The 16,155-nt window shown below is 44.0% G+C and overlaps 1 protein-coding gene across 2 annotated transcripts in view; it reads left to right on the top strand.

The window, feature by feature from the left end:
• Positions 1-2,383: 2,383 nt before the first annotated feature.
• Positions 2,384-16,155, top strand: part of SIL1 (SIL1 nucleotide exchange factor) — a 230,082-nt gene continuing 216,310 nt past the window's right edge. The window contains exon 1 of one of the 2 annotated variants that reach the window (XM_065409239.1): positions 2,384-2,505. In XM_065409239.1, the coding sequence (XP_065265311.1) occupies positions 2,384-2,505 (122 nt within the window). The remainder of the gene's footprint in view (positions 2,506-16,155) is intronic. The other variant, XM_065409240.1, reaches the window with a different exon arrangement.

Genomic DNA, 16,155 nt, shown 5'->3' on the forward strand with positions numbered 1-16,155 from the left:
GAGTGACACAGCGGCAGCCCATCTGCCGCTGGGGGAACACAAGATGCATCCTGAGGGAGAGGCCAGTCCCGAAGAGTCCCCTTATTTACACATTGGTAATAGAATGACATGTCTCTTAAAGAAACCTTGTTAAGTAAGCAGTTTTAAGCAAGAGGTTCCTTCTGATTATTGTTTAACCAGGTGTGGGTTTTTCCAGAACTTGCAGCCTTGAGATCTCAATAGACATTCCTGGGGCATATCCTACTCTTTTAAAAACGCATGTATCAGCAACTTCAACACAATTCTTATCAGGAAGGACGCGGGGTCAAGCTGCCCTTTCTGAGGCATCCGAAAACTCCCCTCCCCTTCTGCCTTGGTCAAGCTGAGATTACTGAATGGCCAATTTACAGCTTGCTGACTAGGCGGTCTTTAACAATAAGCCATAGTGGTTTTAGGCACTTTACTGGTTTGCCAAAATCTCCCCGTACAAATTCATCAAAGATGGTGAGGCGATCAGGTACAACATTAATGGGGACTATGTAAGTACCCAAGACAGACAGATATCCACAAAACTCCCTCTGACTTCAATGGGAGCAGGAGCAAGATCTTTGTTTTCAGGCAGAGACACTCTGGGACTTCATTCTTGGGCCATATGTTATGTCAATCGTTTTAAATGTTGTGAAATCAATGCGGAACTTGACTTAAAAACCAATGGCACACCATGACAGTGTGTGTTGTGCAAGATGATGCAGGAATCATCTGATGAAATAAGTTAATTATCATTTGGGAATTTTCCTTGCTACTTTTAAAAAAATGCTTGTGCACTCTTTTCTTTCTTTCTAAGGCTTGGCAGCCATATGGATACAAAGGTTAACATGCAAAGCTATCAGCTGTTCTTTTAGCAGCACACTGTACGATACTGAGTTCACTGATGCTGGCTGTGTCAATGATATCTGAAAAGAGTAAATAGCAGGTCTTGTCTCCGTCCCTCCCCTTCTGCTGGTTAAGCAAATTTAGTGCAGGCTGTTGCACAGCTGGTGCCCAAAGATTATGAAAAGGGAATGATCTCTGTGGTCTAATATGGTCAGAGTGACCACACAAGATGACTGAAGTAGCAGAAGTCTTAGCTTTTACAATCAGCACAGAGATCACAAAAAGAGAAAACCAGGAGTGCTAAACATATAGGCAAAGATATCTCACTAGGCAGCTAACTTCAGAGTGAGGCAAACCCCTCCCCACAAAAGGCCATAGCTGCCATCTGCAAAAGTAATTTATTTTAACCATTTCACTTCAATTAATACTGAAATATAATTAGTCAATCATTTCTAGTCTGATTGGTTTTTTTATGGTCGAATATTGCTTTAATGGGATTGATTTTTGTTGTCGGGAATAGGCCTCTTGCCTAAAGCAATGGTGACCACTGAATACTGAGCAGCAGTGAGACCATCTGCCACCTGTCACTGTAGCCTTTATTTATGATTTCTCTTCCTGTCACCCCAAAGTTGAATAGGGCAGAGCAATAGAGAAGCTTCTATTAGGCAGAAATGCCAGGTGCTCTCCGTCTGGAACCCTTCAGCACTTAAACTGTCCTGTGGGGCTTTTAAGCTGGTTTTGCAGGGATGTAACAAAGAAAACTTCCTCTGTGAGGACACAGCCACCTGTTGTCAGGGATCTCACAGGCAGCCTGGCAAAGGGAAGCGCCAGATACACAGTCAGATGCTCTACGCTCACGCTGCCTGTGGTCTGTGGGCATCGAAAAGAACGTCAGGATGGGTGCTGGGGCCCTAATGGGTGGCGCCAGTGTAACCCACATACCTCCTGGGTGTGGTTTTCTGTCTCATCTAGTGGCACTGAGACCACTTAGAGATAAAATGAGTCTGCTCTACAGCCTTCGCTAAGAGCCAGTTGGCTTTTAGTTCATGCGGTAGAGGCTCATGCACTAAGCTCCACAGGTCCCCGGTTTGATCCCGCCCGCCGGCAACCAGGGTTTGTCGGCGTTACACCAGTAAGACCATGTGAAGCTCCATAGGGCACCTGAAAGAGCCACAGCGACCTCAGGCCACACGTAGAGACACGCTGCTGTTATCGGTGGAGCCCTGGCCCAATCTGTCAGGTCAAGCTAGAGAGCCCCCTACTCAGGTCAGCAAGCTGCCCTCGGGCTTGCATGCAGGGAATCCCGTGTCTGGCGGCACCTGTCCTGACAGCATCCACCGGGGACACCCCCCGGAGGGGCCGGGGCATGGGGGGGGGGCAGGGATAAGAGACAGCCCGGGCCAGGAACGCCCAGCAACCAAGGCAGCGTCAGCCAGGCACGAGCTATAGAAGGGGCGGGGCTAACAGTCTCCGAGGGCTAGGCTTATGGGGGCGGGGCGAAAACCTCCGGTGGGCGGAGCACAGCGAGTCAATGCGCCGATCTCTGATTGGTGGCCGAGGTCACGTGCGCGGAGGCCGAGAGGAGGTGTTTGTGCGCGCGATCAGCGAAGGCTGCGGAGCGTGCGCAGTGAGAGGCCTAGGCTGGGGGCTCAGGTAGGAGCCGAGTGGGGTAACCGGGAAGCCCCCGTCCATGAGGGGTTGTGGGGCCGCTCACGGGTTGTGGCAGGAGGGGGCGCTGGGCCTGTGTGACGTAGGGCAGATTACAGGGAGCCACCGGACTTCCTGCCTTGTCCAGACAGCCGTGAATCTGCTGTCAGCCGGCGTGTACCTTGCGTCCTACTATCCCCCTCAATGTGCCCAGCTCCCGGCGTGCCTTGCATCCCACCTGCCCCGTTGCTATGCCCGCGTGCCCCTCTGCCTCTTTCCTGCCTTGGGGAGCAGGTGACGGGTGTGTGGTGTGACCCATCCGCCTGTCCCTTGCAGATGAGGGGTCGCAGCAGGTAGCGTGGCCCTGCGGATTGCTGTAAGATTGCCAACCCTTCAGGTTTGTCCTGGAGTCTCCAGGAATTAAAGAGTGAGCTACAGTTAAAGATTGTCATTTGATGAAACTTCCAGGCAATCTGTACAACTAAAATTGGCAACTCTACTGTGGTGCAGGACCAAGTTGGCCAGGCATACAGCATGGCCCTTCGTGTTGGCAGTCCCCAGCGTGCATTCACTGTGCTTTCCTCCCAGCAGAAGTGAGGGGCCCTGGTGGGTGATGCTCTTCCTTGAGCTGAGCCCCCCGGCTACGTTGTGGGCTGGGACCTGCTGCATGTGGCCATGGGAGCCTTTATATTTAAAAATGGGGAGCTATATGCCACACAGTTGAACTCCTTGGGCTGCAATTTGAGCAGCCTGGTGTATTGGGGCAGCAGTGGAATTGCCAACCCTCTGGGATTGTTGTGGAGTCTTCAAGGATTAAAGATTAATCTTTAATTAAAGGTTGTTATGTGATGAAACCTCCAGGAATACGTCAATCCAAAATTGACAATGCTAGGCAGTAGTGGTACCGTGGTGGGTGATACGCTACCCCTTCCCTGCTCTATGTCCTGGGCTGGGTTACAGTTTTAACACTGGAAAAAGCGACAAAGAGTCCTGTGGCACCTTATAGACTAACAGGTTTCAGAGTAGCAGCAGTGTTAGTCTGTATCCGCAAAAAGAACAGGAGTACTTGTGGCACCTTAGAGACTAACAAATTTATTTGAGCATAAGCTTTCGTGGGCTACAGCCCACTTCATCGGATGCATAGAATGGAACCGAAGAAATGGTCTGTAGCCCACGAAAGCTTATGCTCAAATAAATGTGTTAGTCTCTAAGGTGCCACAAGTACTCCTGTTCTTTTTATAGACTAACAGACATTTTGGAGCATAAGCTTTCATGGGTGAAATTACCCACTTTGTCAAACACAGAATTTTAACACTAATTGTTCCAGCCCCATCTCTCTCTGCCTCATTGACTTGCATTCCATGTCTTAGGTGAAAACCATTTTTTTCTCCTGCCTATAGCTCTTACTACTTGTCTTCCTCTGTTGTTAACTATGTGAAGCTTTGTGGGATACAGTCTGTGTGAGAGAGAATATAAAATAGAGTTGTTTTGCACTGTTGCTTTCCATGGAAATTCTGGGTATGTTGGATTCGGCTGAGTCTTAGGACTCTTTTTTGTGGCTTTGAAAACATCCAGGGAGAGATGCCTTTCATTTTTCGTATCCAATAGCTTAATCTTTTTAAAATGGCTTTAGTGTAAAGGGACACTGTCAAGTCAAATTTGACTCAAAATTTAGATTTTGCAAAACTTAAAACTGATGTTTCCATGAGTTTTTATTACAGTAAAAACAGATTTTTATGCTAAATTTTGTAATTTTTCTGTTTTGTTAGAAATGAAATGAAGAAAGGAAGCAGTATAATATATTATAAAGCAGTTCTTGATTTTACAACCTGTTGTAAGGAAAGTAAGAAAATGTGTTTTTTAAAGGTGACCTGACAATGAAAAAATATTGGCCTTGTGTCCTTTTAGCTACTTTTGTGTTGTATATTGTAGGCCTGGAAATGAAAGGCAGCTTCAAAAAGAGCTCCTCCGCTAATCTGTTTTTTACATTAGAAATCCAGGTCCTCTTCTGGAAGATTCTATGGGCTTGTTTACACGCAAACTTGCACTGAAAAACTGAATTACTTGTTGTCTGTACCTTTTGTTATTATGATACTATTTCTGAGTGCGGACATTCTTATTTTAGAATAAAAGTGTCCTGTTTTGGTTTAGCTTAGGTCACTAAAAACTGACTGATCAGGAGCACTCTTAAGAGTGTCCACACACAAAACATCCATTAAAATAACAAACAGTGTGGGTTAAAACTGATTCAGTTATTTTGGGACAGTTCAGTTACTTTGTGTGCAGACCAGCCCTTAGCTGACTGGAGAACTAGTGAAATGGTAGCATTATATGAGCCAAGAGAGTGAAAGCCAAGCAGTTGAGAGGGGAAGAGGTTATTATTATAAGCCTACTAAAAACGGTTTTGTTTTGTTTTTTAATCCTCCCATTTAACTGCAATGCTTGACTAACATTTTGGATAATGGAAGCCTTTATTAAACATTCAGTACTCCCATCCTTTCTGTTAGGCCAAGTCTACGCTTAAAAGTTTTGTAGGTGTAACTGTCAGTTAAGGGTGTAATCTGTTCATTGATTTTATTAGATATAACTATGGTTGCAAAAGCCCTAGTGTAAACACAGTTACACCAGCAAAAGCTTTTTTTTTTTTTTTTTTTTTTTTTTGCTGGTTTAACTTATTTTGCTCACTGAACTGGAACAAACTTTTTTTTTTGTTTTTTCCTGGTGTAATTGCATTTACACTAGTTAGCCTGGTGTCAGTATAGCTATACTGGCAAACCTTATATGTGTTCACAAGGTCTTAGTGTGAGGTGGGTGACAAGACCTGCCTTTTACAATGGATCCTACAAGTCTTTATTTCAGCTATATAAGATCATGCAGCTCATATTTGCTCTGAGCACATGTCGTCTTTGAAACAGTTGCATTGTTAGGGGTGGACTTTTTAATGTACGTTTTGTTTATCGTACCCTAAAATGGCTGTATTGGACCCTGCCATTTGCTCTTATCCAGTCCCAACATGGTGGCTGTATAACTGCATCCAAGGCAGAGATATTCAGAAAGTGGCCCCAAGGAGTTCTACAATGCAAATAGCACCATCTTTAATATAGAGGTGCATCTAGTGGAGACTTCTGTAGCTTCTCCTATGAAAAGTAAGTGTTGCATGTTGGGTCCTGTTGTCTGTGCAGGACCACATCTCACTTGGAGCTGAGGGGGATGTAAATCTACTCCATTTATGGAAACTAAGTGTGATGTGTGGGTTCCTGGCAAGTTGCCAGCATACCCCTTGAATGTACAAAGCATGGCTCCACCCTTGCAATAAGGAAGTGACTGGTGACAATGATTAATTTTTGATATGCTACTACTACATTACCTTCTACTCACTCATTGGTCCAATTCTGAATTTATTTACATTTAACAATAACAATGTCCTCAACAAGCCTCTTTTTGCCCATCCTGTCGAGGAGCATATCCTCATCCTTCTCCCCCCCCCCCCCCCCCCAAATCCCCTCTTACTGTTTTTGTGTCACAGTGAAGTTGAGGCGGAGGCTTATTTAAAAGATGACTGGCTCAAGATGGACAGATATGATAGCATGTTAAATATGTCTCACGTTGGTCTGTGGAGGTTTTGTGAGGCTGAACTTGAGGATGAGAGCCATGAGCTCCTGAGTTCTAATCCTGGCTCCACCACTGACTTTCCTCTCAGACCATGTGCAAATCACTTAAACTCTCTCTAACTCAGTTTCCCCATCTGGGAAATAATACTTAACTCCCCTTTGTGAAGTAGATGAGTCAGCTTCAGTTAATATTTGTCAAGCACTCTGTAGATCAGGAGTGCTATATAAAGCTAGCTATTTATTATTAACACAAAGATATTCTTAGCACCTGAAATGAGTGATGACAGAAAACACAGATTCTTCTGGGATATAGCCATGTAAAACAAGGCAGTACCGCTTTGTAAAGCTTTAAGTAAACTTCTTTGACGTCATTAGAATTTTCACTCTCAAAGCTTCTGTTTCAAAAAATCCCCAAAAGGCAAAGTGAAACTCAGCCCAAATTAACTGTTTTTTGTTTGGAAACCCTAAATAGGCTTGCTATCACTTGAAATTCAGCCCAAGATTCACCAGAGGTTTGCAGACTTTGCCCCCTGTTTCAGGTTTGTTGTGAAGCCTGAAATCAGGATTTCATTATGAACATATTGCTGTATTCCAGTAGGGCTATGTGCGCATTTTCATGTTAAGGAGTAGGCGCAGCTGCCCAATTGCACTTTGAAATGTATTATTGTCTCAGTACAGTGATTTTAAGAAGTAGGCATGTAACTTTTATAAAACATTTTGTAACCATTAGCTTAAATTGTTCTATTTGGGACAATATGTGAATCCCAATTGGGAGGTCTAGGGTGGATATTAGGAAATAATATTTCACTAGGAGGGTGGTGAAGCACTGGAATGGGTTACCTAGGGAGGTGGTGGAATCTCCATCCTTAGAGATTTTTAAGGTCCAGCTTGACAAAGCACTGGCTGGGATGATTTAGGTTGCTGTTGGTCCTGCTTTGAGCAGGGGATTGGACTAGATGACCTCCTGAGGTCTGTTCCAGCCCTAATATTGTATGATTCTATAATCCCATCTCAGGTAGGGAATGAGCTCCTAACTGCTCAGGAAACCACAGTCTAACAAAATAGTGATGCAGGGGTTCATAAACGTATTACATTATTATGAATGAACCAAAAGGCCTGGGGAAGTCTTAGCGCTTGCCTATAAGCTGTTGGGATCAGAACCCTGTCCCTGTGCAATAAACAGAAAGCTGTGACTGTCTCTTCACTAGAAAAAAAGATTTTTTGTTTTTGTGTTGTTTTTTAAATTCCAAGATAACTAATTTGAGTTAGTTATCTCACTGGTTCTCAAACTGTGGTCGGGACCTCAAAGTGGGTTGGGACACACACCCACACACCCCGACTCTGGCAGTGGGGCTCGGGCAGGCTCAGACTTCAGTTCCCCCTCCTCAGGTCATGTAGTAATTTTTGTTATCAGAAGGGGGTCCCGATGCAATGAAGTTTGAGAACCCTGTGTAAATTTAAACTGATATGGTTTATGGTATAACCTGCCTGCATAGACACTCTTAAACTGGAATCTGAGTACTACTTTTTTATTTAGCTTGGGAAGGGGTTTAAGCTATGCCCCCCAAAAAGCCGCTCTTACACTGAAATAAGAGTGTCCACTTGAGGTATGTGTATGTGTGTTATATTGATATAACTGATAAAACTTTCCTGTGTAGTCAAGACCTAACACGCTCCTTCTCAAGACGTAGTTGTTTTTAAAAGACACTGGCATTTTGAAAAGTCAACACAAACTGGGATTTGTCTGTTGCAGGCAGGGTGCCTTCCTGGGCTCTGCTAGGAAACCTCTCTTAGGCTGTCAGAGTCTATTCTCTATGGGCAGCATATCTCAGGTATATCTCTTCATCAGGGCCACCCTCCATTGGACTCAGCTCACAACAGCTATGGCTGGTCCCCCAGTGAGGTTCCTTGTTCAGCTGTTTTCTACTGGGCAAATTCTCTCTGAGGACCTTTATTTTTGTTCTGTGGTCAGTCCCAAGTTTGGTCCAGCTGCTCCCATTATCATGTAGCCACTCAGATGGCAAGGTATTAGCTGGCACCCCACAGTCAGGGCCGGCTCTGGCTTTTTGGCCGCCCCAAGCAAAAAAAAAACCAGGGGGACCGGCTGGGGGGGGAGGGAGCGGGCGGGAGAGAGAGAGAAGGGGGTGGCCAGGGCTACAGCGGGGGTGCTGCCACGCGGCCCCTCCCGCTGTGCCGCCTCCTGCCGCGAGGGCTCCACTCCGGTCTGCAGGGAGGGAAGGAAGAGGACTGCCCTGCAGGGTGCTCCGGCCCCCTACAGGGCGGCCGGAGCGGAACAACAACAAAAAAAAATAAGCGGCCATGCCGCCCTAGGATTGGGCAGAATGCCGCCTCGAACAATCTGCCGCCCCAAGCACCAGCTTGCTCAGCTGGTGCCTGGAGCCGGCCCTGCCCACAGTCAGTATGGGCCTGCTATGCCCTTACCCTAACTGTTCAGTCCTGAGATCCACCTGTAGTCCTCAAAGTAGGTCATGTGGAGAGCTGCATTACAATGGCAACAAACAACTTCCAGGTGCTGTTTCCAACTGTCAAACAGTAAAAGAGAGGAAGAGGAATTGAAATGAGAGGTAAGCCCTGAGCATCTCCCTGGCTTTAAGCCAGTCTCCCCTGTGTAATTCATTTCAGCATCTGCACTCTAAGTGCAGGAATCTATCTTTAGTTTGATAACCTGCTCACTCTTGTTCAGTATGTGAGTTGGTTTCTAAACTCCAGTGTAAAAACTTTTAACTCTGGTCAGTGGGCAAGAGCATGAGCTGCATTCTGTTAATGTTTGGCCCATTTTTCTACTTGGTACAAATGTATAACATCTACTAGCACATAGAATAGAGAATGTGCACTCTAATATTCTGCTTGTCTTTATTGCTTCTATTATAACCCTCACAAAGGATGGGCAAGGATGATGGGGGATGGGTCACTTGATGATTACCTGTTCTGTTCATGCTCTGTGAAGCACCTGGCGTTGGCCACTGTCGGAAGACAGATACTGGGCTAGATGGACCTTTGGTCTGACCCAGTATGGCCGTTCTTATGGAAAATGTTGTGTCTTTAATGGTGACAATGAATAATTTCAGGTTAAAAATTGAACTTCATATTACATTGTGAAGACTTCTGCTCAATGTACAATCCCCAATGTTGCTGTGTATTAAGAAAGGTACAGAGAACAATATGTTAATGCCATTACATAAGTTGTTGGTATTCCTTCTCCTTGAATGCTGTGTTCAGTTGTTGTAACTTCATCTCAGAAAGAATGTAGCAGAAATGGAAACAGTGTAGACAAGTGCAGCAAAACTCTTAGCGGCATGCAAGAGAGGTTTCATATTTCTGAAGGCATGAAGGGAGGTTAAAAAGATTAGGGCTACTTAACCTCAAGAGGAGAAGATAAATAAAAAAAGCAACTGAATAATGGTATATAAAACAACAAATGTTCTAGAGCAGGTCAGTCAGACACTCCTCTTTATCCTTTCAGCTGTGTGCAGATCTGGTCGCCCCATCTCAAAAAAGATATATTGGAATTGGAAAAGGTTCAGAAAAGGGCAACAAAAATGATTAGGGATATGGAACAGATTCCATATCAGGAGAGAGAAATAAGACTGGAACTTTTCAGATTGGAAAAGAGACGACTAAGGGGAGGGGGGAAATGATAGAGGTCTTTAAAATCATGACTGGTTTGGAGAAAGTAAATAAGGAAGTGTTGTTTTACTCATAACCACAAGAACTAGGTCACCAACTGAAATTAATAGGCAGCAAGCTTAAAACAAACAAAAGGAAGTATTTCTTCACACAACGCATAGTCAACTTGTGGAACTCTTTGCCAAGACCATAACAGGGTTAAAAAAAGAACTAGATAAGTTCATGGAGGATAGGTCCATCAACGGCTATTAGCCAGGATGGACAGGGATCCAAAACCATGCTCTGAAGTGTTCGTATCCTCTGTTTGTCAGAAGCTGGGAATGGGTGACGGGATGCATCACTTGATGATTACCTGTTCTGTTCATTCCCTCTGGGGCACCTGGCATTGGTCACTGTTGAAAGACAGGACACTGGGCTTGATGGACCATTGATCTGACCCAGTATGGCCGTTCTTATGTTCAAAGTGAGACTTCGGTTTTGTGCACATGGGGAAATTGACTTAGCTGTGTTGGAATAAGCTATTCTGGAATAGCTCCCTGTGCAGTGTGATACTTCCCAGGGTTGTGAGGCATCTTGCATGAGGAAGCTGTGTCTGTATCTCCCAGAGGTCAGCTCCCCAACTCCGAGGGCAATACAAGCATTCCCCTCTAGGCCTGCGCAGGCCTCACTGCCTTTCTTCAGGTTAGGGAAAGGCACACTCCACCCTCTGCTTATCTCCCTGGAGTGTCCAGCCACTGTTCTACTAGGCAGTTACAGTATTCACAGATCTGTTGCTTCCAAAGAAACAGTACACCCCAGTTTACCAGTTCCATCTCATATCACAGTTCTGCACACAGCACTTAGATATGTTTATAGTGAAATCAAGAATGAATCTCTGTGCTTTGTTTTGTTTGTGATAGCAGGTAGAAGTAGTGGAAACAAATGGTTACAGATGAAATAAAATCATAAAACACATTCCAGAGCCTAGACTTAATTAACATGGTACTCTCTTGTCTTGTGGAGTATTGCACACCCAACATCCTTCCAGGCTGGGTGTGATCCTGCTTTCATAAGACACACTCTGTTAGTTTGTCTCCTTGGTGAAGAATCCAAAGTGTCCGTGGGTGCTCCCTAGATATGGCAGAACAATCCTTTGCCATTACTCATAAACAGGACACCCTCTGCTCATTATTCCTTCCAGTGGCTTTCCTCTTTTGCTGATTTTGGAATCTCTTGATTAGCATCAGGCTCAGTATACAAACAGACATAGATTGTGAGGCGGGCAATACGCTTATGACCAGACGGAGATAAGCGTCTGTTACCACTTGCCGAAAGAAAAATTTTTGAGGTATGTCACCTCCTGGTGACCTGCCTTAATCCCAAATCCTTAAGAATATAATTTTCAGTATAGGTACGTAACTTCTTAAATATTATCTGTGTATACATTTTGCAGTGCTTATGATGATCACATGCCACCCTTTGGTGAACTAATATGCATATCTCTGACCCAGGGATCCCTGTGCATTCCTGTACCCTCTGCCAGTTGGCACGAAGTGGTCCCTGGGTTACATATGGACACTATTCCAGAACAGAAGTGACTTCATTCTGGAATAATATTCTGCTATAGCTATGTGAGTCAATTTTCCTGTGTAGATAAGGACTCAGCCACTGTGTATTAATTGATTTAATCAAGAGTAACTGCTTTAATCCATATACATTTAACCGGAGAAAATATCAATGCCTGGCTCTGACTGGTCCTAAATGCCCCCAGCACCACTTCCCACTGTCCTGAATTTTGAGCAGTCAGTGCCTTTCTGAAACACAGCCCCACCTTGTCACATTCTGAGATGTAGTCCAGATGAGTGAAGGGTTGTGTCACCACCTGCCCTGTAATCCTAGATGCCTGAAATGCCCCGTTGCTGTGGCTTGCAACCTGGACACCTGCAACCAACAGATGAACATGCAGGTCACACCATGAGTGTCTGTGCGCTGTACATCCATGGATCAGCAACTCTGACCCCAGCAGCCTGCCAGCAGCACAACAGCTGCTTGTGGACTTCTACCAGCTTTGGTTACCACTTGCCGGGTGACCCCCCAACACACTCCCTGTCACAAATTTTCCCCAAACTGTGTGCCCTGAAGCATCCCACCCGCTCCTGGACCACTCGGAGAAATAATTAGGTTTGTTTGCTCCTTTTAAAGAGACAAAAGCACATTAGTTTATTAATTTAACTAGGGCAAATACATCCTTTCCTTCAAACATAGCCCTTATAGTAAAAGTAAAACCCATTTATTAACAATAGGACATAAGTAATGTCAAGTAAAAGGAATAAACATAGAAAGGGTTACTTAATCTAGCAAGGTACAGGCTTTGTTCAAGATGGTTTTTTTTTTTTCCCTCACCAGTCTTCCTTCTTCCCAGCCATGGCTGACTTTCCCTCAGTTAGAACCTTCCACACAGAAGTACAAGGTGCAGGCTTCCCATGTCTTCCTAGGTGAAAGTTCTTTGCTTAAGCAAGTTTCTCACCTATATTCAGTTCCCAGCGACGTCAGCGCCTCCCCTCCATTTGGTTGAAGAATCCATCTTTCTCAGCTTGCGAGAGCTCTAGCCCTTTGTGCCTGTCTAGTGATGGATGCCAAAATGGCTTTCTGTCTCTGCTTATAGCTTCCAAAGTTCAATGACCTAGTTTAAAGAGGGCAAGATAACCTCATGCTGGTCTTCTGTTCCTGTGGTCTTTCTATTCCCCCTGCTGATTTTTGTATAGATGGGGCTTCCATGTTTTAGGTCACACTTTGCTTAATTTCTTTGGAGACAGATAGCTGTCTTCCCTCCTGTCTGGGGAAAACCTGTTTTTCCATTTATTTGGTCACAGATTGTAAAGCATAATATCAATGAGTATCTATAGTTCCTTATATAGTGTTAATACATACTGTTCATGGTGATATTAATCACCAGTGTGCCATTAGCTTTCAGAAAGTATCTTACTTGATACACTGTTATAATACAGCAATATTGTATGCAGTCAGTGGAGTCATTTACTTATCGTTTGAGGTGCCACGTGTCTTTATAACTCAGATAAAATTTCTCTCTCCTGCAGGGGAGTTGATGCCATGCTGTGTTCTCCCCACCTGATAGCTTTGTTTTTCTTATGTGTAAATGACCCTTCATTATCTCTTCCTGACAAGAAGGCTGGTCAGAGAAGCAAACACATTCCTTTGTCTAGGGCATACCTGTTTACCAGCTCCCCAGACATGCCTGGCTTAAACATTTTTTAGTCAAATTCCATTATATGTCCAAAACTCTTAATACACACCCCCTACGTACATCATACAAGTATATTAATGGTCAGTGAGTTACTAGTTTTCCAATGACATATTACATGACACCTATTAGATACAGATTATAGCCATAGTGAGTTGGGGTACACCAAATTGGTCAGGCCAGCTGAAACTCATTACCTGATTCCAGTGAGCCCTCTGGCATTGGGATGCTCTTAGGGTCACACATCCATTGTATCATCTTTCTTTGCTGGCAACTGCATGGCTGAGCTCTGTCATTTTATTGTAGCTGTGGGGTGAAATCCTCACCTCATTGAAGTCCATGGCAAAACTATTGACTACAGTGCAGTCAGGATTGACCCTGTTTTTCACCACATTCATCTATTGAAACTGGTTAGCTTAAGTATGTTAACCATAATTCTGCTTCCTCTCACAAAGTTGCACTTGAGGAATGTTGGGAAAATGATGGAGGAATAGTGAATGGTACCCCCTCGTTGTAATTCAATACTTAACCAATGCCAAAGTCTGGTGTTATGTGGAGCATTGTGCTGCTGTAGGAGGCTGTATTTCCAATGAGATGTAAAAGCAAGTTCTTGTTCACTTGTCATTAAGGTTCCCATAGCCCTTATACAAATATGGGGTGCCTTGACCAAATTTCAGTCTAGACAATTAGATTCTGCTTCCCTAAATTATCTCTATGGTTTCTCTGATTCTTCTTCTTGTCTCAAAAGGCTGTGTAGTGTAATTAGTGCTACATAAACGCTTAAGATGCTCAAAAATATGGCTATATCTGTTGGATGAATGTACATGTATAGATATTGGATGATTTGGGTACCAAATATAGTTTGTAAAACACTTGGCTTCATGGGATGAAAGAATCTATAACTTATTCTGGGTGTGTGTTGATAATACTATAGGATTTTCAGTGAGCAGGTTAGAGCAGTCCTGAACCATGAGTTTATGTTGTTTGCCTGCACAATGAGAATCTTTGCCAGTAATTCACAAAGTCTGCTGCTAGTGTCTGCAAAGGAAGGGGAGATGCTTTCAAAACCTCTGGGTCACTGGGTTGCAAGGAAAGAGTCCCTGTATAGATGTGTGTGGTGTTTCTGGGGAGAGGTTGTGCCAGGTATCTGCTTTTAAATTTCCAAATAAAAAATAAATGTAACAACTACCTATTTTAAACACAATGGTTTGTTTAACAGGAGTTTTTTAAAGGTTTCACTATTAATTTTAGAACTTTCATTTCAAGCATGTTTCTGTAAAATTGACTTTTTCAATGTCCTCTGCATTGTGCTCTTTTGCAAGAAATCTCTGCATAATTATTTCTTATGTACTTGTTCAATTTATCAGCCAACAGATGTCAAGTGTAGCAAAATGCTATAATAATATTATGAACTAATAATAGTTATAATGCTTCTAATGGCCTGGCATGGCTTTTGATAGAGGCAGACTCAGAAATTAGAGCAAGTGAATGCTTAACCTTGAACCACAGAAGCGTAAATGAGCACTTAATCTTGCTCTAGGTATACTATACTTGCACGTGTTTCAGCTGCACCTACCTATCTCTAATCAAGTGGCCAGTTCCCTTAATTTCCTCAAATGGACCAGGAGTAAAAATCATTTAAATCAGTTATTATAGTAAAAACTTATTATCAGTATGTTCAGAGATGCAGAACAACTCTGGCAAACTCTGTTGATGAGCAAATTTATTGAAATGGGTTTTGCATACCAAAAACTGAAGCCTGGTCATTTTAAAACTAATTTGGCAGTAGACCACTTGGGTTTCAAAGAATTCTTGTGTCTTGATTATTACAACAATGCACACAGATTGCTTCCACATTGGGAAGACTAGAGAAAATGCAGGAATCCTTTATCTTTTATGCAAGTTGATTGTGCTGCTTATAAGTGCCAGGAAGTCTTTCTGACACAGACTGAAATGTGTTTTTGGAAGTTGCCTGCTGTCTTTATATGAAGTTAGCTATTCATTACAGATAAAATTCACCCACCCCTGCACAAAGACAGAGTAAATCCACTTTAGGCCTGATCTTGAGTTCTTGAACCTCCCAGGGAAGATGTGGGTGTTCATTGTTTCTCAGGATCAAGCCCTTGGTGTAGGGAAGCTAAGCAGGGTTTTGGGGGTGGGTGTTATGGAATTGACTGCACCCTTCAAAGCCAGGGGTAGGATGCTGGACTGCAGGACAGACTGTCATTGGCCAATATTCTAGCATTTGCACTAGAATAGTGACTGCAGCATTTTTCACATACATTGCTGGGTAGACACATGCTAAGCTCAGGGTTAGTAGAACTTGAGTTAGCTGACTATGGGTTTGTTTACCTAGGGCTTGAGCATCATTTGTAACCCCATGTTAGGAATTATTGAACCCTTGGTCCCAACCTGTCTTAACTTTGTTATGTGGGCCTGAATCCAACCACCCAAATCCCAGACTTCCTGCTGCCCTCCCAAAATGTGGCTACTCTGGCCCTTTGTTTGTGGTGCAGGGTAGGAAAACTTGACTGTGCAGAGGACAAAGCAAGTGAGCCCATGGGTTTGTGGAATACTTTTGGTGGACTCCCAGAGCATGAGTCTGATGGGCCTGTGTCTACACTACAAAGCCATTGGGCTTGAACTCTGGGTCCTGGACTAAGGCATGGATTGTCCACCCCCAAGGGGTTCTGGGACCAGGGTTAGCATGACTTGTCTGTAGATGGAAGTTGGATTAGGCTTGCTCCTAAGTTTGAACCCTGGGCTTACATGGCAGTGTAGACGTACACTTAGAGGCTCACTACCCATAAATCCACAAAATTGTGGATCCAACAGTATTGCCCTTTGCCCTACCTTCAGCAGCCTCACTCCACTCCAGCCTAAATGGAGACGGAGAGGTGCTGAAGGGATGCTCACTTTCATGGTGCGCAAGGGATGCTCTGTTTGTCTGCTCTTATATCCCTACCACAGGGTTTATCCTATGTGAAGAACCTTCTGCCAGGCCCTCTCTGCTTTCACCCAAGCTCACTACAGACAGAATGGTAAGCTTGTTGTTGTAAGCCCTTTTTCCTTTCAAGGCAGTGCATAATGGATCAGGGGGCACAGCTGTGCTTGCTTTACTGCTCATTTCACTTTGTTTTATTCATTTAATGTGAA

This window comes from Emys orbicularis, chromosome 8 (genome assembly GCF_028017835.1).
Source record: "Emys orbicularis isolate rEmyOrb1 chromosome 8, rEmyOrb1.hap1, whole genome shotgun sequence".
In the NCBI taxonomy this organism is placed as follows: Eukaryota; Metazoa; Chordata; order Testudines; family Emydidae; genus Emys; species Emys orbicularis.